The 23,616-nt window shown below is 42.2% G+C and overlaps 1 protein-coding gene across 5 annotated transcripts in view; it reads left to right on the top strand.

The window, feature by feature from the left end:
* fam49al (family with sequence similarity 49 member A, like) overlaps positions 1-18,312 on the top strand; it is a 40,749-nt gene extending 22,437 nt beyond the window's left edge. For 2 of the 5 annotated variants that reach the window (XM_026155870.2, XM_026155872.2), the window contains 10 exons: positions 4,169-4,248; positions 7,905-8,026; positions 9,646-9,751; positions 12,471-12,607; positions 12,745-12,822; positions 13,112-13,228; positions 14,735-14,814; positions 15,109-15,235; positions 17,289-17,359; positions 17,460-18,312. In XM_026155870.2, the coding sequence (XP_026011655.1) occupies positions 4,176-4,248; positions 7,905-8,026; positions 9,646-9,751; positions 12,471-12,607; positions 12,745-12,822; positions 13,112-13,228; positions 14,735-14,814; positions 15,109-15,235; positions 17,289-17,359; positions 17,460-17,523 (975 nt within the window). In that variant the 5' untranslated portion in view covers positions 4,169-4,175 and the 3' untranslated portion in view covers positions 17,524-18,312. Of the gene's footprint in view, positions 1-2,114; positions 2,195-4,168; positions 4,249-7,904; positions 8,027-9,645; positions 9,752-12,470; positions 12,608-12,744; positions 12,823-13,111; positions 13,229-14,734; positions 14,815-15,108; positions 15,236-17,288; positions 17,360-17,459 lie in introns of all 5 variants that reach the window. The other 3 variants (XM_026155873.2, XM_080295848.1, XM_026155871.2) reach the window with 2 other exon arrangements.
* The last annotated feature ends 5,304 nt before the right edge of the window (positions 18,313-23,616 follow it).

Genomic DNA, 23,616 nt, shown 5'->3' with positions numbered 1-23,616 from the left:
GAGGACAGATGTCTTGTGATTGGATGCCCCTCCCAGTTAAAGTTTGAACTGGGAGGGGCATCCAATGCTGACATATAAAGGATATCTACTCTCACTCTCAAAGTACTCTCTCGTGCGTTTGGCTAAGTCATGTTTCTTATCAACATTTATGATTTTTAAACTACTCAAAAAATTAAAGGAACACTTTCATTGAAGTGTTGGAATTAAACTTGTGGGATATTGATCTGCTCGGTTTAGTAGCAGAGGGGTTTTAATCAGTTTCAGCTGCTTTGGTGTTGATGAATTTAACAACAGGTGCACTCGAGGGGCAATCATGAGACAACCCCCAAAACCATTCCTGTTTTGGGGGTTGTTCGTAGCTACTTGTAGCATGAGGCATGGTTGGCATCAACATAATACTCCAACTCCTCCAGGATGGCACATCAATACGTGCCATTGCCAAAAGGTTTGTGGTTCCTCCCAGCACAGTCTCAATCAGACCTGATCTGACCAAACAATCATGAGGGTGGCTCCTGAAGCCAGGTTTGCATTTGCTATAGAATACCAGGATTAGCAGGTCCATCACTGGCGCTCTGTGATTTTCACAGATGAGTGCAGGTTCACCCTGAGCACATGAAATAGACATGAAAGGAAGTGGAGAAGCTGTGGAGAACATAATGCTGCCTTTAACATCATTCAGCATGACCGATTAAGTGGTGGGTCAGTGATGGTCTGGGAAAGCATATCCATGGAGGAACACACAGACCTCTACAGGTTAGGTACTCCCATTAGGTATCAGGATGAAACCCTTACTTCCATTCCCAGACTTTATGCTGGTGCAATGGGTGGTGAATGACAATCTCCAACTTCATGTGGCACGAGTATGGAGGCAGTTCTTGGAGAATGAAGGACCTGACACCACTGACTGCCCCCCTTGCTGTTATAGGCAAAATGGAGTAATCTGCTCTATAATTTACTTGGATAATTTACTTTGATTTTCAGGGTGTCTTTGAATTCAGCTCTCTGTAAGATGATCATTTTCATTTCCATCAAACAATGTGGGATGCTTTCATGCCTAACACACTACAGAGTCAACATCAGCATAGAAACATCTGATGTGTTTTTTAAGTGTTCACTTAATTTTCTTGAGCGGTGTATAAACAAAAATAAGGAGCTTCCTTAACGGCATAACAGGTCCCCTTTAAGGAGGATGACTTTTTTTGGTGTCTTTTGCTCTAAACTTCCTGTTTAAGCAGTTTTAACATTTTAAAAATCTTCTTGTTCCACAGTATGAAATGTTTTGTGCACGTGTTACTGAAGCTGTGTGTGATTCAGTCAGAGGTAAATCATCAGCATCATTTCAGACACAGAAATAAAATTCAGCTGGCACATCTGATATTTTCATTGAGATGTGGACAACTTAATGCATATGTACTTACTAGTAGTTTGGAGCATAGACGCTCCTGTCAGTGTGATAAGTGGCAGAAAAAGAGCCTCACCAGTTGCCAAATTGATCTTAAATGGGCCAGACCAGTAAAGCCGTTAAACACCTTGAAATTATTATTTTTTAATTCTATGAAATCATTCTGAAAACCTCTGTATTTCATGGAGAAATAAGCTGAAAAGCCCGAGACTTTATAACGTACCTGTCTGACCACAAATTTTATCTCTTGAGCTTGGATCCTTGGGTTCACGCTCTGGCATCTGGCCCTGTGGTCTGAAGAAGTATCTATAGACTGCTGTATATAAAGAGCATTAGAGGGGAGCAGTCTGCACATGGCAGGCTTTTAGTGGGTTACTATAGTAATGTAAATGGATTAAAACCACCGCTCAGCTCGAGCGACTCCCAATGAGTGAGCTAAATGATTCATGGCTGGATTTGGGCCGTGCTGTAATTGAATACAGCATATGCGTATCGGACACAAACTGCGATCGGTGTCATCTGTGACTGGACGTCCGGCTTCGCTCTGCACATATTGCTTAGACAGAAGGATGCAGAGGGGAAAATTAGACAAGTGCAGATGGGTAAGAAACTAAAGTGCGTCTGCTGCGTCCTCCATGTGCCGGTTGTGTATTTTGATGCAGGTTGCCAGATCCAGGGTACTGTATGCATTTTGTTGTTTCCTCCCGTCCAGGTCGCCAGCCATGGGGAACCTCATTAAGGTCCTTGGCAAGGATTTAGAGAACTGTCCACATTTTTTCCTGGACTTTGAAAGTAAGTGGGCGCCAGGGTTGCGTGCGTGTGTCCGTGTGGTTGAATTGTGAGTGTGTGGAGTGGAAGTGTGTGGCGGGGAGGGGGTGGGGCCAGCTGGTGGTGATTTGATGGAGTGTTGTTGAGGGTGTGGTTTGTCATTAACAGACACTCTTTAGTCCCACTCTCCACACGAGGAAACCTTTGTTTCATGAACTTGTCAGCCGTCCACAGAAATCAGATATGATAAGAAGCCAATAAACAGAAACAAACCAAACCAACAACCTCAGAGACTTGACCGTAAAATAGAGAACAGTGACCACAGGTAATTGAAAGCAGCACATGGGGTTTTTGTCTCATAGAAACTCACCTTTTAAAAATAAATCTGTTTCACTGCTCCAGTTTTGAGTCACATACATGACGCGCAGCTTTCATAAAGCGGATGCAAACACTCCGAGCTGCACCAGTGCTACGCAACCAGCTGTACTTTGCATCAAATTATACCAAACTAGAAACAATCTGTTTTTATTACACAGTAAACAAACACAGTCATATCCTAATTACACTGCAGTTATGGGCTAATTAGAACCTGTGCATAATGTTTCTGGATCCAAAAGTATTAAACCTAATTACATCAGGTTTGGCCTTTATTACAATGGGATGAAACACAGAGCAAGACTTTATTCTTTCACTTCATTTTACCGCACGGTTCTCTTGTAATGTGTTTCATTCACACTCTGGATGGGTCCAGTGTTCAGACAACAGAATTATGATAGTTTGGCATTTAAAAAACTGTTGTTTCATTCTCAATTTTCTTTGTATCAGTTTAGTTTTAGTTAGTTTCCAGAGTGGGCAGGGTGAACATTTGTTTTAACACTTTACAAAGGCCCTCGCAGTACTGCAGACATCACAGGCTCAACAAAGCCTCATCAGGCAAGCTGTTAGTGGTTTATCAATGAGTGTATTCCTGTTTTACAGTTTATTTGTATTTTAAAATAACTGATTTTTTTAATCACCTAGTTTTAGCTTTTAGTTTAGTTTTAGTTAACTATAATAACATTGCCTGACTAGTTTTAGGCCAGTGTTAGGCTGTTGGAGGTAATCCTATAACACCAAGGGCAGCATATTTTATACACGAATGTTTGAGATCAATAAATTGCATGTGGAGGCAGAATGCAGGAAAACTGATACAAGCTCACTAACTCAACAGGACTTGAACGCATCAAGATGCATGTGAAGCAGTTATAATGAGCAACAAATGGCCTTGTAATAAAGTAAAAACATGGTCAACAAAGGCCCAGTAAATGTCCTCTGAGTGCAGTGTTTTCAGTGTCAACCAGTAGAACTGGATACTCTGGATCTGACAGTATATGGAGTTTCTAACTAGATCATAATTAAGGTATTGTGTCTAATCAGAACATATTATTCCTAGTGTTTGTCTAATTTGATAAAAGGAAGCACAGCTGATTAAGTGTTATTAATGCAACAAAAAATAAAGTGCGCCCCTGAAGTATTTTTTAAGTCGTTATCTTTATATTTCATGACTTTATTGCAACTTTTGATTTAAATTTTCTGCACCAGACTCAGGTAGTTTCTTGTATTTGAGTCTTAATGAGTTTCCTGTCTTCCAAAATAAATAAATTCAAACTGTTCTTGCGACAAACTGTCTTGAGTTTGAGGCTAGTAGCGCATTCCTGCGACCTTTGATCTTTAAGTTTGATTGCTTTTGGAGTCGGCACCTCCTCATGAAGGACTATTTTATCTCAGAGGAAACAGTGAGAGTGCGATTAAAGACGTTCTGCGTCCACGTTGTCACGCTCCACCCAGGACATACTCCCATCATGCCATTCCAACAACGTCCTCTCATCCACCTCGACACCCTCACCTCTCGCACAACGCACACCCACCTACACCTCACAGGCACGCACACGCGCGCACAACCCCTCCCAACACCCATCCCCTCATCACCCACAGACTTCTCCCCTCTCTCTGTTCCAGGGGGCTCATGGGAAACCTCCTGAAAGTGCTGGCTTGCGCCGAACTTGAGCATGGCCCAATAGTTTTCCTTGACTTTGAACGTGAGACCATCCGCTTCTTATTTTTTTGAGTTATCCCTTTCTCTCTGTTGCTTCCCCCCTCCTCCCTTTTATTTTTTGGTCATATCATCCATCTTAGCTGACCATTGTGTCATCTTTAGGTCCTTAGTTATATTTTATTTCCTCCTCAGCTCTCCCCCTCCTCACCCCTCCTCCTTTTCTTTATCTTTTTGATTTCTGCTCTGGGGACCGGCATTTGAAAGGCATCTGGCTTTTTTCTGAAGGGTCTTACTCACGCACGCTGCATCCTATTAGACGCAGACAGATGCACAATAGCAGGGTGGCACTGCAGCAAAAAGAAAATAAATTCATTAATGTTAAAAACTGACAACAATAACACTTTGCTCTCCAAAGCTACAAAGAGCTGAGGAGAAACAAACAGAGAATGCCAGTCCTGTGTGGGTTTCTGTTGCTCGGGGATGACGATGGCTAACAAAAAGTCTATCGTCATCCCTCCACCTCCTCATCTCCTCATCCCCTATTGTACGTCTAATCTATTTGTGAGTGTGAGTGTGCGTTAGGAGAGTGAGACTGATAAAGAGAAGCTGAAGTATGACTGCGAAGAAAGGCTAATGATTTCACCTCTGTCCCCTCTTTTCTAATTTACCCAGTCAGTGAAGTATGAACTTTGCAAAGCATCCATCCTAACAAATCTTTTTTTTTACTTCATTACTCAGTGTTAAAATCTTTTTGTAGTTCATGTCAATTTATAATTTACTTTGTTAGCAGGCTCGGCATTTAACACGAAGTTCAGTAAGCGAGCTGACATGTTTAGAGGTTTTCTTGAATTGTTGGGTATCTTTGAGATTCAGATTTTTTTGTTCCTCTTTTGATGAGTTTAAAAAGCTGTGAAAAAACATCTCCAGTGAAGATCTTAACACTGATTATGAATTTTTAAGATGTAGATGTTTTGCACTGTATCCCCAACATGCTCTGCACCTCCTCAAACATCCCCTTCTCCCTTTTAACAGCTGCCTTCCTCCCCCCTCTTTCTTTACCCGCTGTTACAGTGGGAGTGGGAGAGCTCACTGCTGGCAAGAGACGTCAGCCGTCAAATAGGTTGAATTTCCCCTTCGTGTGTCGGGCCTGTGATTCACTTTACTTCAAAAGCGAGTTGGGATGAGTCAGACTCGGGAATGGCAGCTTTGGGAGCGTCCCTCCCCCTCCTCATCCACCCCCCTGTGCCATCTGTGAGCTCTCCTTCTCCACCTGGAGACACACACTCACCTCTGTCACACAGCTTCAAGTTTGGTTTCTCGTTAAACTATTTATAGCTCGGCGCTGATCGCACCTCCCTAACACCCTTTGAAGGATAAGATGCAATTCTGACCACTGACAAAAAGATTATCAGGATGGATGTCTGGACTGAGCTGCTGTCTGTGAAAATCATCAGTCAGCTTGAAGTCATCCTCAGACTGAATTATAGCAACCTCTGTGTCTTAAAACATCTGAGGGAAATGGTTTGAGAATCAGGGAAGATACTGCTCTCACCGTGAAGCTGTAATCAGCCAACCTCGGAGAGAGAAACAAACTTGCACACATTGTAAAAATCCCCCTGGGAGCACGACTAAATACAAAAATCAACAAGTGAAGCTTGAGGTTTATCAGAGTTGTGTAATACTGTGATAGTTATGGCCAGATTTCCCATATCCATAATGAGACTTCTGTCACAAACAGTGTGTGCGAATCACTCACTGCACTGTGTATTATAGTTAGGGTCGTCCATTTTATTCAATTATCTAAATTTTGTGTCATTAAATTTATATCGACGACTCCCCGCAGTAATTCCATCCACTGCATGAGCTTTATATATGCAAAGTAATAAAATTAAGTAATTTAGCTCAATTCATTTTAATTTTTATGTTGCTAAATTACAACAACGAATGAACCATAAAAGTGAAGTCGAAACCTTAGACCCTATCCCTGGCTTTTTTCGTTATACTAGCGCATGCTAACACATTCTCTGCTCCGGGTTCATATCATTAACTGTATATTAAAAATGGACATCACAACTGTAATGCAACCAATTGTTTTCTGGAAAATAATTTTTTTAACGCCTCTAATTTGGCATTTTGACTGTCAACCTTCTCTGCTGATCAGCTAATACTGACTGCTAGCTAGCTAGCTTAGCTAATGAGGTGCATCTGTTATTTACTTAGCCGTACTTGGGATGCTAATTTGGCTAATTTGGCTAGCAAAAGACAGGGTTAAAACAAAATAAAGAAAACTACACAGCAACGCCTTTTAGTAGAACCAAAAGTGTGGGCTGGATATGAATGAGAAAACTATATGATCACAATGTAGCCTTGCCTGAAGTATACTATGCTGTATTGTTTGAACTACAGCTTACAAAATGAAATCATTCTGTATTAAGGAAGACTTTAAATTTGCAACTCAGACCATAAATAGTTCTTTAGCTAATAAATCAAATTAGCAGCAGGATAATTGTCTGTAAAGATCTATAATTGATTAATTTTTTCCAACCAAAGGTGTCCCCCCTGCTGGCCAGTATAAAGAATGCAGGTTTAAGGCAGTTCAAGACTGATACCTGAATATGTCCATCTTTTATATAGAACTAATTTAGCTTACAAATATGAGGGCGTTATCAATCACAAGATCTTGGCATAATAACTGTATTTAATACAAAGCAATTATGCTATACTTAATTAATACCAAGTAAACATAATGTGTTGTTTACCAGAATAATGAAGGGGGGCATTAGAGAGAATTCACTAATGTTGCACTGCTTGCTGTGCTTATAATGGCAGCTGGTGTGCACGCAGGACAGCAAATATACCTTGATTACTATTTCTCCGCAGGGAAGCAGCGCCTCGGGGTGCAAAAATAATCAGCAGAGCTACCACATGTAGCGAGCTGCCTGGGCACACTCCCACTCTTTATACCTGAGTCAGAGGCAAGAAAAACCAAACACATCGCTGACTCAAGAGAACCCCTCCTAATTGTGTCCCTGTAAGCACTTCATCTGTCCTGCGTGCATACATGAACGAAGCAAAAACTATGACTGGAAAAAAACTGAGATAAAGACTGAGCATGCCCAGAGGTTTCCCTCTCTGCTGCTTATTTTTTCTCACAATTAAACTTAACAGTCATTAAAAAAATCATTTCACAGACGTGTAAAGGGAAAAGGAGAGTGAGAAAAATCTATAAGACTATTACATCAGTCTGATTCTGCTGTTACACCTACCCAGGCTTTGGTACATTTATGCTGAATGGGCAGTGGACATGAATGGTTGCTTTTACAGCGACTGCAGCCCATCAAAATGCAAAACTCTGTTCCCTGACACGAAGCCGACTTGTTATATGAGTAACCACAAACCTCGCTGTGTGACAGAGCGCTCTATGAGTGTCCTGTTATTGTTCTACCTGTAGGTTGTTTATTGGCCAGATTTTAACCTTAGATATTTACACATGCAATGATTACTCGTTGTCTTTCTAATTCTTTGCTAATCTCAGGTTTCTATCTGGCCTTCTAGGACATCATCATCTAAGCTCCTCACTAATGCTCTCCCTTTCCTCCCTCCTCTCTGTATCCCATCACCTCTGCTCTTGATATTTTCATCCCGTCATGACACTTTCACTTCCCACTCCCCGTCCTTCTTCCCTCCCTGCCCTCACAGATGCCCAGCCCACAGAGGCAGAGACGGCCGTGTGGAACCAGGTCAGCGCCGTGCTGGAGGAGGCTCACGGGATCTTGGCCGAGCTGCAGTCCTACAACGGAGCGGGCCAGGAGATACGAGAAGTGAGCATGAATCAGTCGAGCCCCCACTGCAGCATGGGGAAACTAGCGCTCATGTGTGATGCCAGGGTTGGAATTCTGCCGTGCAGCAGGCACCGAATCTAAATCCAAGCAGAAACACCAGAAACATTTCATGCAATATGTCGTTTCCATAAATATAATCAGCTACAAAGCTGGTACACTGGTCCTGATGATCACATGGCACACAATTAACTGTCTTCAGAAACATTAATGAGAACCACTGCTGATAGCTTAGCTGTCAGGATAACTACATTTATAAGTGCTGAATCATTTCCTTTCCTTGCATCCTAACTCTGAGGACACAGATACTGTATGCCGGGGGCTATAGAGAAGATAATGTATTATTAATTCCACAGCAGAGAGAAACTGAGGAGAGTATTATTACCAAACCTGAGTAAAGATAACTAGAAATATATCTTTAGTGATAACATGCAACCAACAGATATCCTGCTCTGCATTTTTTTTACACTGAGGCATTTGTGAAATATTAATCTTGACTAAATATGTGTCAGTTTGCACACTTTTCCAGGACAGAAATGGGAACATTTAGATGATCCGGGTTCAAAAAGTCTTCTTTCATATTGTTGGCAAATTGGAATAAAAGGGGTTTTTTTGCAGGAGGGATTTTGGAAATCTGTGTTTATCACTCCATAACAGCCATTAAAAAGTCAATTTTCACTGTGTTTTAGCAATGAAAGGGGCCATAAATCAGGCTTTGAAGGGGTATATGAACAGCTGATTGTGTAAAAACCATCAGGATAGAGACAGAACAGTAAAGCTGTTCGAGTGGCGCTTTTTGGCTCAGAGAATTAGAAAAACTCATAGTTCTTTCTTTTTTAAAAAAATTGGGGATATCTGCTGGCAAAAGAAAGTGCCGTCACAACAGGATTATATGTCTTATATATTCAATAGAATAATTTACAGGAAAACAAATAATGACAGTCATAAGGGCTTATTATGGAGCTGATATGTATTGATTTGCTGCTGAAAATAGCTCTGAGCAAATGCACCAATTTCCTCTTGTTTAAACAGCTTTAAGCACTGAGTTAGCCTCTGCAAAATGTTTTTGTGCCCTATTTAAAGATTTACACCAAAAGTAGGCGCAAAACGAATATATATATCCACACAATGCTGACTTTGACAAATTTGATTACATGTAAATTTTACCTCTAATTTTTTTTATAGGAGTACAACATAGAAGGCACATTGGCTTTAATGAAACTCGAGGAATGACTAATTAAAAATGAATAATAATTTGAAGAAATAAATGCTTGATTTTATACATTTCAGTTACATTTTACCCAAAATAATTATTTAATGTTTATGAGGGCAAATAATTGTTGTTGTTTTCTTTCAGTGTAAAGAAATTGAGAGTTGGGATTAACATGTTTTGATTTGATTTATTTATTGATTGTTATTTGTTGATGCAAAGAAATATAAACCATTTATACTTTTTCTTATCATATTGATCAGGTGAGATTATTTGAGGCCGATTTGAGTGTGTGATACTGTGTGTGAGATCACTGGTCAGAGGAAAGGACAGGGAACAAAAAAGATGGCAAGGTTTTTAAAAGTAACATCTGTCTGTTACTGGGCTGCAGGCCATCCAGAACCCGGGCGACCTCGCTCTTCAGGAGAAGGCCTGGAACGCAGTGTGCCCTCTGGTGGCCAAGCTGAAGCGGTTCTACGAGTTCTCCCTCCGACTGGGTGAGTGTGGCCGTTGCAGTCTATGAAAGCATTTCAGAGAGTGATGTAACCCCATCTCTGGTGGCCATGTTGGAGCTGAAAGCATCTGTAACATGAACCTAAAATCTAAAGAGACGGCATTTGCTGTCAGCTGCTCATTTATGAGCGAAGCAGGGTTGTCAGCTGGGTGGATGTGCTGCAGAGCCAGAAGAAGGCAGGAAAATGAGTGGAGATGAGGTGATGGGTGCACCCCTCAGATTAAAGTCTCTGTCCTCTGTTTATCTCAGTTTGAAACAGCTGTTTTGGTATTTAGCATCTGTGCTTCATTGCACAGGCTAGAGCTGATCGTACTACAGCACTAGCTATTATACTGCTTTTTCTTTTGTTGTTTTTTTAAAATTGGCATCTTTTCAGCAATTTCAGGATGTGATAAATCCTGTTAAGACTGACTGATGAATGCAGTCAAAAGTGTCCACGTCGCATATGTTACCTTAAACAGGAAGGAGGTCCATTTAAAGTGATAAAAACGGGCCTTGGCATTGCTGAGAGCTCCATCAGCATTGTGCCTTTCCAGGCTTGACAGCATTCCTCAACAAACACACACACACTCACATTCATACTCCATGATGTCCTCTCAGCCATCTCTGCAGCATCCTGACCCAGCAGCAGCCAGGCAGCCGTTGCTACGGAAACAGTGGTCCACAGTGGTCCAGCGCGGAGAGAAAGAGAGAGAGTAGAGAGAGGAGTATGAGCAGAGAAATAGAGTTCAGCTGCCGCCTCTGCGCTGCCTTCCAATAATACTTTCAGTCTCAGGGACATTGTGTTCTCAGATTACCATACAATGGGAGCTGGCCAATAATTGATGATAATGTCTGGCGGCTAATGTAGCTATGAGATTCAGTACAATAGAGATCACATACTTCCATCATGCTGAAGAGAAAGGGTGGCAGTATGTCCCAGCACCACCTTTTGCTTTATAGTTATTTGATCAAAGGGGGAAGTAAGGGGTGGAGAGGTCCAGTTTAACATTAACAGCTGCTGCATCTCTATAAGCTGTCAGAGGATGGAGATCGTGCACTCTGTGCTCTCGGCAGGAGCGAGACTGGGGTATCAGCCCAGGGCCTCAGATGAAACAATTCCATGTTGTATTTATAGAAGGCACTCGTGCATTTTTAATGCAGAGGAAGGGATGGAGCCCCAGGAGCTTTTGCTTCTGAGGCATCAACACCACTGTACGTACAGCCTCTGGAGTCCGGCTATGGAGTGTGATTTGTTGCAGACTTAGTTTAACATCATGGATGACACGGGTGGGATAACCATGGCCACTGCCTCTGCAGTCACAGCCACACTCAGGCTGTGTGAGCAGCTGTAGCTTGATCTGTGAACATGCAACATGCAGTCTTTGTTTTAGCAAGGAGCGCTCTGTTAAGCCTGTGGTCACTGAGGGCAAATAAAATCCTGCTGAGAGCCTTAATGAAAGTGAAACTAGCAAGACAATAGCAAGGAGAGCATGCAAGTGGGTGTTTTGGATTTCATGCTAAGCAGAAAAACATTCATCATGTTCACCATCACGACCGATGTCTGTTTACCAGTTCAGGGAGGTACTACTGCATTTGCTTCCAAAAAAATAAATACATAAAATGTTGGACTGATCTGCCTCTAATCATCTCACTCACGACCTACAAACTGAAACTGCTCCCTGAGAGCTCTGCCTCGAAGTGTAGCTAAATATGCAACATTAAAAATGCAACAGACATGCTGTTTCAAATCCCGTGGCTCCACTGACTGCATATAAAAGATGGAAATTGCCACTGTGACGAAACCTGTTGGTTTGTTGAATTCAATTTTGGAACTTTATGCAAAGAGTAAAAGTATGGAACATAAAACTTCTTGCATGTCCTCTTAGGTCACGAGACTGCAAATAGTATAGATCTGTCAAATTGTGTATAGCATATAGTGTTTGTGGGAGCTGCCAGCCACAAGTGGCCTGTCTGCCGAACCGCAGTCTTCAAACGTTCTTTCTGCTGTGATAAAGCCATTTTGGTGTTTATACCGTGATAAACTTGACCCCTTGTCCCAGGTGCCCACGCTGAGCTGTTGCATAAAGAAATAAATAAAGAAACTCTTTCCTTTGCTGTCAAAAACGATTTCAGTGTAGAGGCAGCAGTCCTTTACTAAATTTACACCTTTGTGCATCCTAACGGGACACACATCAGAGAAAGACTTTTAAGGCTCATGCAAAATGTAGAAGACACGCTGGTAATGATTTCCTTTTAGGAAAGCAGCTTTTCCGTTCGCATACTTTCACTTCCTCTCAAGCTTTATTTCTCAGACCAACTGTTTGGCTCCAATTCTAAATTTTTGGACACCTGAATAATACAATAATACAGAGAAAACATCCAACAATCAAACAACCCCCCTTTGAGCAAGCACTTGGCGAAAGTGGGAAGGAAAAACTCCCTTTTAACAGGAAGAAACCTCTAGAAAAACGAGGCTCAGGGAGGGGCGGCCATGTGGTGTGACTGGTTGGGGTTGAGGGGAGGTAGATAAGACAAAAGACACGTTGTGGAAGAGATTGATGACAACGATGATTAATTGTATGTATTTTAGAGAAAGAAAAAAGAAGAAACACTCAGATCCTGGCTAGATTAGAGAGGATTACATAAATCTGACCAAACTAAGATAAAACAGCCAGGTCCTAGCTGGACTGGATGAATTTCTGACTTGGATCCATTTGCAGAGAACGCCTTGCGCAGCCTGCTGGAGGCGCTGACGAGCCCGCCGTATGCTCCCATGCAGCACCTGGAGAGAGAGCAGGCCTTGGCCAAGCAGTTTGCCGAGATCCTCCATTTCACCCTCAGCTTCGATGAACTAAAGGTGAAGGAAATCTTTGTTGTTGTTGTTGTTGTTCTAATTACAGCCCTCAGATGCTGACCTTTACTGTACTGAAACATCAATACGGTCGTTGAGCAGCCTTTGTGAAACTAAATGCCACCTTCTCTCTCGCCGTGCAGATGACAAATCCAGCCATTCAGAATGACTTCAGCTACTACAGGAGGACCATAAGCAGGAACAGGCTGAACAACCAGCAGGTGAGGCAGGCCTGGCTCCGGCTGTTTGCACTGCATACATGATCAAATGGTTCAGCGCGGCTTCAGTTCCCCTCTTTAATCATTAATGAAGTGGGGGTGTCCGTTTCCTTCCAACGACGCAAAGACGTGTACAATCAATATTTCATCTAACTTTCGAGTTATACAAATTAACACCAGGGTTGCCTCCATCATTACGCTCTCCTTTCACCAGCTGTGTGACATGATTATCGGATCGTCTGAAAACAAACGTTTGTTTTAAGTGTGACATCTGTTTTGTTTCGGCGCGCAGCTGGAAGCGGAGAACGAGGTTAACAACGAGATGGCAAACAGGATGTCGCTGTTCTACGCCGAAGCAACACCAATGCTGAAGACTCTGAGTAACGCCACCACCAAGTTTGTCTCAGAGGTACACGTCATCCACTCACTGCTTACATGTGTTTATGGCTTAGTCCACATTTCCAAGAACAACATTCCAATCAATAATATTGAATAAAGTAGTGGTGACACAATTCATCCTCAACAATGAGTAAAAGACCAAAAGTATTCAATGCAGACAAGGTTTCTGGTAGTATTACCCCATTTTTTGGATAAAAGTCAAATGTAGCTCTTTGGAGGATAATTCTACCAGCTGTGATTCAGTGAGTGAATCTGATCAGCATCATCCCTTTAAATTTAACTCGATGTCTTTAGTGTAACCTAACACTGACCAGGAACACCACAGCTGCTCTGCACCAGTCAGCCATGTCAACACAGCACTGTAGACCAGGGGTAGGCAACTCCAGGCCTCGAGTGCCAGTGTCCTGCAGATTTTAGATGACTCCTTGATCCAACACAGCTGATTTAAATGGCTAAATTACTTCCTCGACATGTCTTGAAGTTCTCCAGAGGCCTGGTAATCAACTAATCATTTGATTCAGGTGTGTTGACCCAGGGTGAGATCTAAAACCTGCAGGACACCGGCCCTTGAGGCCTGGAGTTGCCCACCCCTGCTGTAGACTAACCACTTTAGCAAGTTTCTTGAATTCTACTGTATTAATTTGCAGTGAAACTTTCATATATGACAGTAAGCAGGCCCCAGCTGATGGGGGATAGAGCTGCTCCAAGTGTGGGGCGACCAAGCAAAAAACAAAAAAATAAAATAATGATTTTTATTTAGAGAAATTAAAGAAACAAGAGTACTAGATGTCTCCTGCTAACCTGAGAGCAAATGAAAGGACTGGGTTGTTAACTGCTTTTGGGTTCTAAAGAGGGGCTAACCCAAGTTACAATGACCAGTATAAAAGGGAGTCCTGTTTCCCTCACTGTGGGGGTCTTAGTCGTAGACGTGGTCATTGTCAAGACATCTGGGTGTAACTAAAGTAGAGTCAGTAGAGTAAAGTAGAGTCTGTCAGCACAGAAGTGAAGCTCAATAAAGCAAATAGAAGAACAGAGCCCTCTATATAGATTAGATCCGAATGACTGTGTGTCTCTATGTACAGTCTGTTTTTGCTGTGCTTGTAAGAAAAAAAACAAAACCATATACTTCCATGGTACACTCGAGTCTTCACCTCAGGCGGCCATGTTGAACTGCTGTGTGAAACATCCGCCTTCTCCTGTCAAAACACAGTTTTACGGGCGAGGCAGCAGCCTTTTGCTAACTTTACACCTCAATGCATCCTGATGGGCCGCACGCCACACGGAGAAAGACTTCAGAGGTTCGTGCCATATGTAGAGGGCGTGCTGGGGATGAACGCCTTCCAGCATAGCAGCTGCACAGTCCTCATGCTTTTTGCCCTGCTTTGTCGCCACCTTGTGGCAGAACATTTTGGCGCAGGCAGTGCAGTAAAGTGTAGAGGACTTTCTCACATTGTCCGCTCATCCAAATGGAAGCCATTTTTACATCTTCTTTCATTTCCCTTTTGTCTTTCATCAGAATAAGACCTTGCCCATAGAGGACACCACAGACTGCCTGAGCACCATGGCCTGCGTGTGTCGCGTCATGCTGGAGACTCCGTAAGTGCTTCTTGTCTCCCCATCTTCTTTCGCTCAGTCCATCTCCTTGAATGTCAGAATCCTAAATTCGAATTAACAGGCTCTTTCACTGTGCCGTATAATATGTCAGTAATTCAATAGATCGACGCTCAGAGTCCTTCATGCTAAATGTGAAATGTTTAATCTTTATTCTGTGTGTCTTTGTGTGAAGAAACTCTCATCTATAACTTGTTCACTGGTATTTGGTGGACACCCCCAACCCCCGCCGTGCCCTCTGTTAAACAGAGCAAATATTAACTCCCGTTTTTGTCCCAGGGAGTACCGCTGTCGGTTCACCAACACAGACACTATGCTGTTCTGCATGAGGGTGATGGTGGGCGTCATCATCCTGTATGACCACGTTCACCCCGTCGGGGCTTTCGCCAAGACCTCCAAAATTGATGTGAGTACAGCAAATACTTGCATACTTTGAAAATAATGGCCCTCTGTTGCATGTGTAAAGCAAAGGAGGTTAATCTAGTGTACCTGAGGGGTCCTGCTAAGCCAACAGTTTGGTTAGGCTGGTCATCAATCACAAAGCTTTAGTTGACCAGTTGCATTCATTTCAATCTCCATATTTTTATTACTGAGCTCCACCAGAGAAGATCTGCACGACTCAAAGCTCAGAATAATCTTTTTATGTCATAACAGCTCAGATTATCTGCTCTCTGGAGCATGTTTGTAAAGAAGTGTGATGAGTGTTGAGTAACAGACCTAGAAAAAAATGAAAATATTTAAATTTTGCATAAGATGGATGGAGTTGTTAATAGCTGGGTATTGTGAGCATGAATGTAATGTGGGCTTTGTTATGATTGATGCAAATCCATTAGCTTCAAATCCCCAAGTTTCATACCAAGATGAATGCCTCTCTTAAATGTTTTTGTCTTTTTCTATCCATTTATTACCAGGACAAACTGATAATAAGGAATTACAAATAGACGAGCACAGAACTGATACACGCTGTCCTTTATCAGTGACCCACATCTTCAGCTTCAGTTAATTGACGTTGGTGGGCATTTGTTCATGCACAGCTCTCTTTAACTCCTGTTGCACTTTGATTGCAGCACATTTTCTTTTTCAGACCTTTTGTTGTAGAGTTGCTGCTGTGCTTGGGAACCAGCTGTTTTGACAGATGGCCTCACATTTGACTGTAGAGTACTTCAATATACAGAGGAGCTCATGGTTGACTTAATGACAGCAAGGTGTCATTAAGGGCTGCAAAACAAGCCCAAGTCATCACCCCTCCACCACTGTTCTTGACAGTTGGTTATGGGGTGTTTGTAGTGATATGCAACGTTTGGTTTTCTCCTTTCTGCGCATTACGTAGTGCTCTCCACCAAAGTAGAGATATCAAACATCTCCACTTTGGCCCTGTCTGTCCAAAGGGCATTGTTCCAGAAGTCTTGTGGTTTATTTGGATGCAACTTTGCAAACACAAGACATGCTGAGAGCAGAAGCTTTCTCATGGCAAACCTTCCAGTCAAGCCGTACATGTTTAATCTTTTTCTAACTGTACTGAATTTTAATGAATGCTAAAATTTAACATTCTAGCCGAGGCCTGTAGAGTCTGAGTTGTCAGTCTCAGTTTCATTTATTTGCTGCATTTCATTATAGTTCATCTGAGTGTGTTTACAGTAGATAAAAAAACCACCAAATCCTGTGTAGGTTTAAGATGAAAATAAAAGCTAACACACACACACACTCGTAACTGCAAGCCTGCGAGAACTTAGTCTGTTTTTAAATGCATGCAAGGATTTGACTGACCTCACATCAGCAGGACAAGATGTTCTGGGGAGCTAAAAGGTTCATGAGAAGGAATTCAAAGGTAATTCTGTAGTCAACTGGGAACCCGTGAAGTCACTTCAATAATGGGATAACATGTACACATTTCTATGTACATGTTAGGAGTCCAGACAAGTTAAAGTTGTCCTACTGATGATTCGGATAATCCCGGTAGTCGAACCTGCTCGTGCTCGATATGAAAGCTTGGATCAGTTTCCCAGAGTTGGTTTGAGAATTTTTAACTTGCGGGATATTAAGTTCCTGAATATGATACAAAAAGCTGTGATCACTGTCCGAAAACGACGCCATGGTTCATGGTTCCTGACCTGCTCACCGAGTTTCAGAGAAAAGGATGATGCATTTAAGACGTAGCTCTTGGGTTTCTGTGCAGTTTCTCTGGGCACAGGATGGGGTGAATTTAGCTTTTATAGAGGTGTTCACACTTCCTGTTGATCAGTTAGTCAAGTGCATTTGATTGGCGGCGCCTGGCTGCTACTTGCCCTCGTAACTCCTAAAAAAGCAGTGAGGGTGTACTGAGACAGGAGGCTCTTGACAACATTTCATAAATGTGTGCACGTGAGTTTGGGTTTTTTGCAGCAGCAGTACCAGGACATGATGTGATGTGAGCCCGCTGACCTTTCTCTAATGCCCTGTGTTGTCTTTGTGGTGGGCAGATGAAGGGCTGCATCAAGGTGCTGAAAGAGCAACCGTCTAACAGTGTGGAGGGACTCCTGAACGCACTGAGGTGAGTATGAATGTAGAAGAGTAGAAAGGTACAAATCTCCTCCTCCTTCCTCGCTCTGAATAAATGTGAATGTGACATGAATGTGCGTCTGCTTCTTCAGATACACGACACGGCATCTACACGATGACAGCACCTCCAAACAAATCAGGGCCCTCCTGCAATGAAACAAAGAAGAAAAAGAAGCGACCAGGAGGAGAGGAGGAGGGGAAACGAAGGAGCGCACTTGAAGGAGGAGGAAACAAACGCTGATAAACCTGTTTGTTTACAACGAACAAAGAGAAAAATCATCTCCGGGGTTAAGTGCGACCTGATGACAATAAGAAGAGGAAAATAATTATATATATTGTCAGCTGTCCATCATTCTGTCTCTCATTTTGTAAAGTAAGAAAAGAAGAAAAAAAAGAAGCCAGAAAAGAAGATATAGATATATATTAAGAAAAGTGAAACACTGAGCAGCAGGTGAAGAATAGGTAGGATTAAAGAGGAAGCTATATTGGAAGATTTAAGGTCAGAACCAACTGAAAGTGTACGAAACAAAAAAGGAAGAAAAAAAAAAAAGAGGGTTAATGTTCCAGAAGTAGTCTGACGAGTATTTTTGCACACACTTTGAAAACATCTCCTTCCCCAATGAAATCTGATCCCAAACTGGTTCCCATTGCTTGAACTGGAGGGGCTCTCCTTCAGCTGCACTGGTCTCCACCGACGGGTGAATCATAAAGCAATGTGATGGATACACTCCGGAGATTTGCTTTTACCCGTTTCACTTTCTTTCTGGTGCAGCTGGAGGAAAGCAGGCAGGCGGAGACGGGACGCCTCTGTTTTTGCCCCGATTTCTTCCTCATCATCCATCTATCAAGTATATGCTTTTTTTTCCTTTAAATTTCTCCTCATCACCAACAAAAATGTAAAAAATAAATAAATAAATAAAGAGCCGCCCGTGTCGTGTGCCCCAATGCCGTTTATGTTCCTGCACACAAAAACCATCTTGCCAGCTGTCTGGCTTTACTTGAACTACGTCCTTCACTCTCTCCATGGTGCTAATGTGGTTTATCGCAGCTTCTTATCTGATATCGTTTGGCTGTGATGTGGGACATACAGTGATTTTGTCATCCTCTTCTTTTGTGCACAAGTTAGCCACGATGGCGAGTGAGCCTTCAGCATCTCAGTGCGTAAAAAAAGGGGGTCAAATCTGAGAGGGCGTTTTTAGGGAAACCGCAGCACACTTTTAGTTCTTCACCCAGTGCCAAAGCTTATTCTGTTATTACATCGCACATGAGTCAGGCTTGAGGGTTTGATGGTATTATTATATCACTCATCTTTCTTTTCTTTTTGTAAAAGAGGATTAAAAAGCCGAGACACACGTGAAAAACAAGTGGGAAGGTGGTCCGATTTACATACATTTTAAGGGCGATCTGAGTGTTCCGGTGTAAATACGTGAAGCTTTTCACAGCGGGCATCCACATGTTCCCCGTCGGGGAATATGAAAAAACCACCATCACAAACTCACACATAAAAACTCGAGTGCTTTCTTTTAGAGTGAGGTTTAAAAAGTCCATCAATAAGTGGGAAATAAAAATGAAACTAAAAATGATCCAAAAGGAGATTCAAAAGAAGTGCTGTAATGTCTAGAGCCCTTAGTTACTTATTTAATTTGACCTTATAATATATTTTATATACAGGGGTATGTGCGCGAGCATATTCTGTATAAATACATAGATGGCATGTTGCAAAAGTTCTGACAGAAATGTGTAAATAAGGTGTTTTTATTCATTTTTAATCGTTCAGTGATGCTGAAATTGGGTATGTGTTGTCTCTCAGAATTACCATGCGTTTGGCTTGGACCATCGGACTTGCCGTAGTCATAGGTTTCAGAAATTCAGCTTCATTAATGGCGAATGAACCGGAGGGAGGGGAGGGACGCCAAGTGGGGAGGGGGCCGGGGCTGTCCATTTGCTTGTTATTTTGTATATTTTGTGCAACAATAAACTTGTCATTTATTACATTCAACAACAGCCGTCCTGTGTCTGTTCAGTCATGTGTAGGAGTAATGGTGCTGGGGGTGTGATGTCAAAAACTGCAAGTGAAAATCACATTTTTCTATAACAGGGCTGTCAAACATAAGGCCCGCGGGCCAGAATCAGTCCGGCAAAAGCTCCAATCTGACCCATTAAACAGAAGATTGGAAAATGTAAAGAAGGATGTAAATTCGAAAATTTTTACTATGTTTTTAAGTTTTACGTATTTTCCACTTCCCCCTTGGCTAGTCGTACTGCATCACACCAAACTAAATAAGTAAAAGATAAACAATGAAATGACAGAAAGTTCCTGTTTTTTCACCACTATAGAAATGTAGGATTTTTATCACGAGCTTGCTGTAAAAACAAACAAAAGAATAAGAGGACATCATGTCAATTAACAAAACAAATGTTCAATTTATAATTTAGGTACATCCTGTATGATGAATTAACAGAACTTTTTCTGTCATTTTAAACATCTTTTTCTTACAATTTAATCCCAAAGCAGCATGTCTTTCGCATGTAGAAAAACTGAGATATGTTGCTGAAATTGCACTTCTTCTTTTTTTTATATTAAAAATGTGTAGTTAGATTTCTTCACACTGACAGGAAGAGAAGCTTCACTGCTCCAGCCCACTTAAGATCATAGCAGCCTGTACTCTGCACACAATGTAAAATAAACGTGACGTCCCCGCTCTAAGGTAAACTCTCAGTAACAGTGGTGTAGTCTGCGGCTTTAAATTACAGGAAATATTTGACTGGAAAGCAATTAAATGATTATATTCAAAGTCATTACAAATTTGGAATAAATCATAAAGTGTTAGTTACTTTTCAGTGTTTCCTTTGGTTTAACTCAGTCCAATGAAGACACCTAGTTACATGTGTGAGTGTTTAATGTAAAGAAACAGTTTCACAGTGTGTAATATTGCGTAGGTCACAGTGGTTTTGCAATAGTACCCACAGTGGGAGGGCAGGTGACTTTAATGGTGCAGGAATTGGTCTGTAACTGCAGGATGTAAACTCCAAATTTTGCACAAGAATGTAAAACTTTTTTTTTTTTTTTTTAACTAGAATTATTTGCCATCAATCCCCATAAATCTGTTAAAAAACTCTCAGAGTCAAGCTACTGCTCCTCCCAGTTGAAAGGAGTTGGGTGAGGCGTTTCAGGCATGTCCTACGCCGAGGAGGCCCTGCGCCAGACCCAGGACACGCTGGAGGTTACATCTCTTGGTTGGCTTGGAAAAGCCTCGATGTCTCCCTGGAAGAGCAGAAACTGGATGGACTGATAAAGAACACAATCCACTGCATAAAAAATATAAAAATGTTAAAATTGGATTTAAACATTTTAAATAAACCAATAAAATTTTTATTTTCATGACTAAAACAATCCACTGTTGCAGGCTGCAAGAATACAAATGGAAAAATCTAAAGTTTTAAACTTTAATGAACTTCAAATAAAAATAAAATATAATTTACTCGATATGCTGACCAAACCACGGTGCATCCTGAATTTGAAAAAAACAAAAAAACAAACAAGGCAAAGTAATGGAGGCTGAAATGTAACATTTAGACTCAATTCATACACTTAGCCCAACATAACTCAATGCCAAGCAAGAAGGTATCTGATGTAATGTTGCAAATGCAAAATCTTCAATCGGCACATGAATTTTTAGTTTTGCTTTAGCCACGGTCAGCTTGTCAGAAGGAGACACACCTGAGTCCTGAATTAATGATTTGTATTAAGTATTCATTAATGAACATTACTGTGTTGTAGCATATCAGTCTCCCCACCGAGAGCTACTGCAGGATGTATTCCAGTCACTCACCACAAGGGGGCAGCAAACGTCTTTATGAAAGACTACAAACCAACTCAAACTGCGCCTTCTCTGCTTGTTCCCATCAAAACGGCAGAAATGTAATTCACCTCAGCACAAGAGCCCTACCAACACTCACTTTGGCAGTGTGATGAACATCAAACAGTTCACGAGGTAATTCATGCGGTGCTCCAAATAAGCAGTGCTGTTGAGCAATTAAACTTCAGGTATGGTGCGGCACCTGTTATGATGAATAAGCTGCAGGAACATTCAGCTGAGAGGTCAGTCTGACTGAGCTGTGCTGTAAGGTGTGATTGTTGGAGGGTGTAAAGTAGGGCAGGAGATAGGAGAGCTTGTCAGAAGTTATATGGAAATGAGAGCAGCGGGCTGCAGACACTGAACCATGTTATGGGATCAAATTCAACAACAGCTTGAACAGAAAAGAAAGCGGCTCTAAGAAAATATTATAGGCTGTAAATATCAAAGTGGGCTTATCAGCTCATCCTACTGTTTTCTAGATCGCACCTTTTGAAGCCTCGGCGTGAGTCGACTGAGTTATAAGAAAAACTCCACAAAGACCAAAACCCACTTTGTGTACTGAACTGTAAACGTGATTATTTCATGGCTGAAGTTGAGCACTTTATCACAGGAGTCTGCAAAGATTTACTCAGTCGTGGAGCATACTTGCCAACCTTGAGACCTCAGAATTACAGAGACATTCAAAAGGGCTGTGGGGGAGGGGTTGTATACATATACATATACATATATATATACAAAAAACTTGAATTTTACAATGTTGTTTTTATCGGCTAAAATAAGTTAAATGTCGCAGTTATTATTGTCTGGCCGGAAACAGCGGGGGTGTCCACATTCAGAAGCTGTGTCCACCTGAGGACCTTGCCTTTAAGTGACTTATATATATCATGTTTAACCTGAGTAGCGAAAGACCGCGGGGGTTTGAAAACGATGTGCCAGGAGTTTGCTGTTCCGTCGGCTCAGATATTTGAAGTTTACGCAGCTACATTCTCGCCTGAAAATACACTCAACAAAAATATAAACGCAACACCTTTGTTACTGCTCCCATTCCCCATGGGATGGACGTAGAGACCTAAAATTCATTCCAGATACACAATATAACCATCCCTCCCAAACAGTGGTCACAAATCAGTCCAAATGTGTGGTAGTGGGCACATCTGCCATATTGAGATAATCCATCCCACCTCACAGGTGTGCCACATCAGGATGCTGATCTGACATCATGAGTAGTGCACAGGTGTACCTCAGACTGCCCACAACAAAAGGCCACCCTGGAATGTGCAGTTTTTTGCGCTATTGGGGGTCTGGGGACCCAGAACCGGTCAGTATCTGGTGTGACCACCATTTGCCTCATGCAGTGCAACACATCGTCGCATGGAGTCTATCAGATTGTCAATTGTGGCCTGTGGAATGTTGGTCCACTCCACTTCAATGGCTGTGCGAGGTTGTTGGATATTCGTGGGAACTGGTACACGCTGTCGTATACGCCGGTCAAGCACATCCCGAACATGCTCAATGGGTGACATGTCCGGTGAGTATGCTGGCCATGCAAGAACTGGGACATTCTCAGCTGCCATCTGCCCTGAACAATGTGAACCATGATTCATCCGTGAAGCGCACACCTCTCCAACGTGCCAGACGCCATCGAATGTGAGCATTTACCCACACAAGTCTGTTACGGCGACGAGCTGGAGTCAGGTCAAGACCCCGATGAAGACAACGGGCATGCAGTTGAGCGTCCATGAGACGGTTTCTGACAGTTTGTGCAGAAATTGTTTGGTTGTGCAAACCAATTGTTCCAGCAGCTGTCTGGGTGGCTGGTCTCAGACGATCTTGGAGGTGAACCTGCTGGATGTGGAGGTCCTGGGCTGGTGTGGTTACACGAGGTCTGCGGTTGTGAGGCCGGTTGGATGTGCTGCCATATTCTCTGAAACGCCTGTGGAGACGGCTTATGGTTGAGAAATGAACATTCAATGCACGGGCGACAGATCTGGTTGACATTCCTGCTGTCAGCATGCCAGTTGCACGCTCCCTCATTGCTTGTGGCATCTGTGGCATTTTGCTGTGAGACAAAACTGCACATTCCAGGGTGGCCTTTTGTTGTGGGCAGTCTGAGGTACACCTGTGCACTACTCATGATGTCAGATCAGCATCCTGATGTGGCACACCTGTGAGGTGGGATGGATTATCTCAATATAGCAGATGTGCCCACTACCACACATTTGGACTGATTTGTGACCACTGTTTGGGAGGGATGGTTATATTGTGTATCTGGAATGAATTTTAGGTCTCTACGTCCATCCCATGGGGAATGGGAGCAGTAACAAAGGTGTTGCGTTTATATTTTTGTTGAGTGTATGTTAAAAGTTTATTTTGCAACCCAGAAAGAGTA

This window comes from Astatotilapia calliptera, chromosome 22 (genome assembly GCF_964374335.1).
Source record: "Astatotilapia calliptera chromosome 22, fAstCal68.1, whole genome shotgun sequence".
NCBI classification, from domain to species: Eukaryota; Metazoa; Chordata; class Actinopteri; order Cichliformes; family Cichlidae; genus Astatotilapia; species Astatotilapia calliptera.
This window is presented reverse-complemented; position numbering and strand designations above follow the sequence as displayed.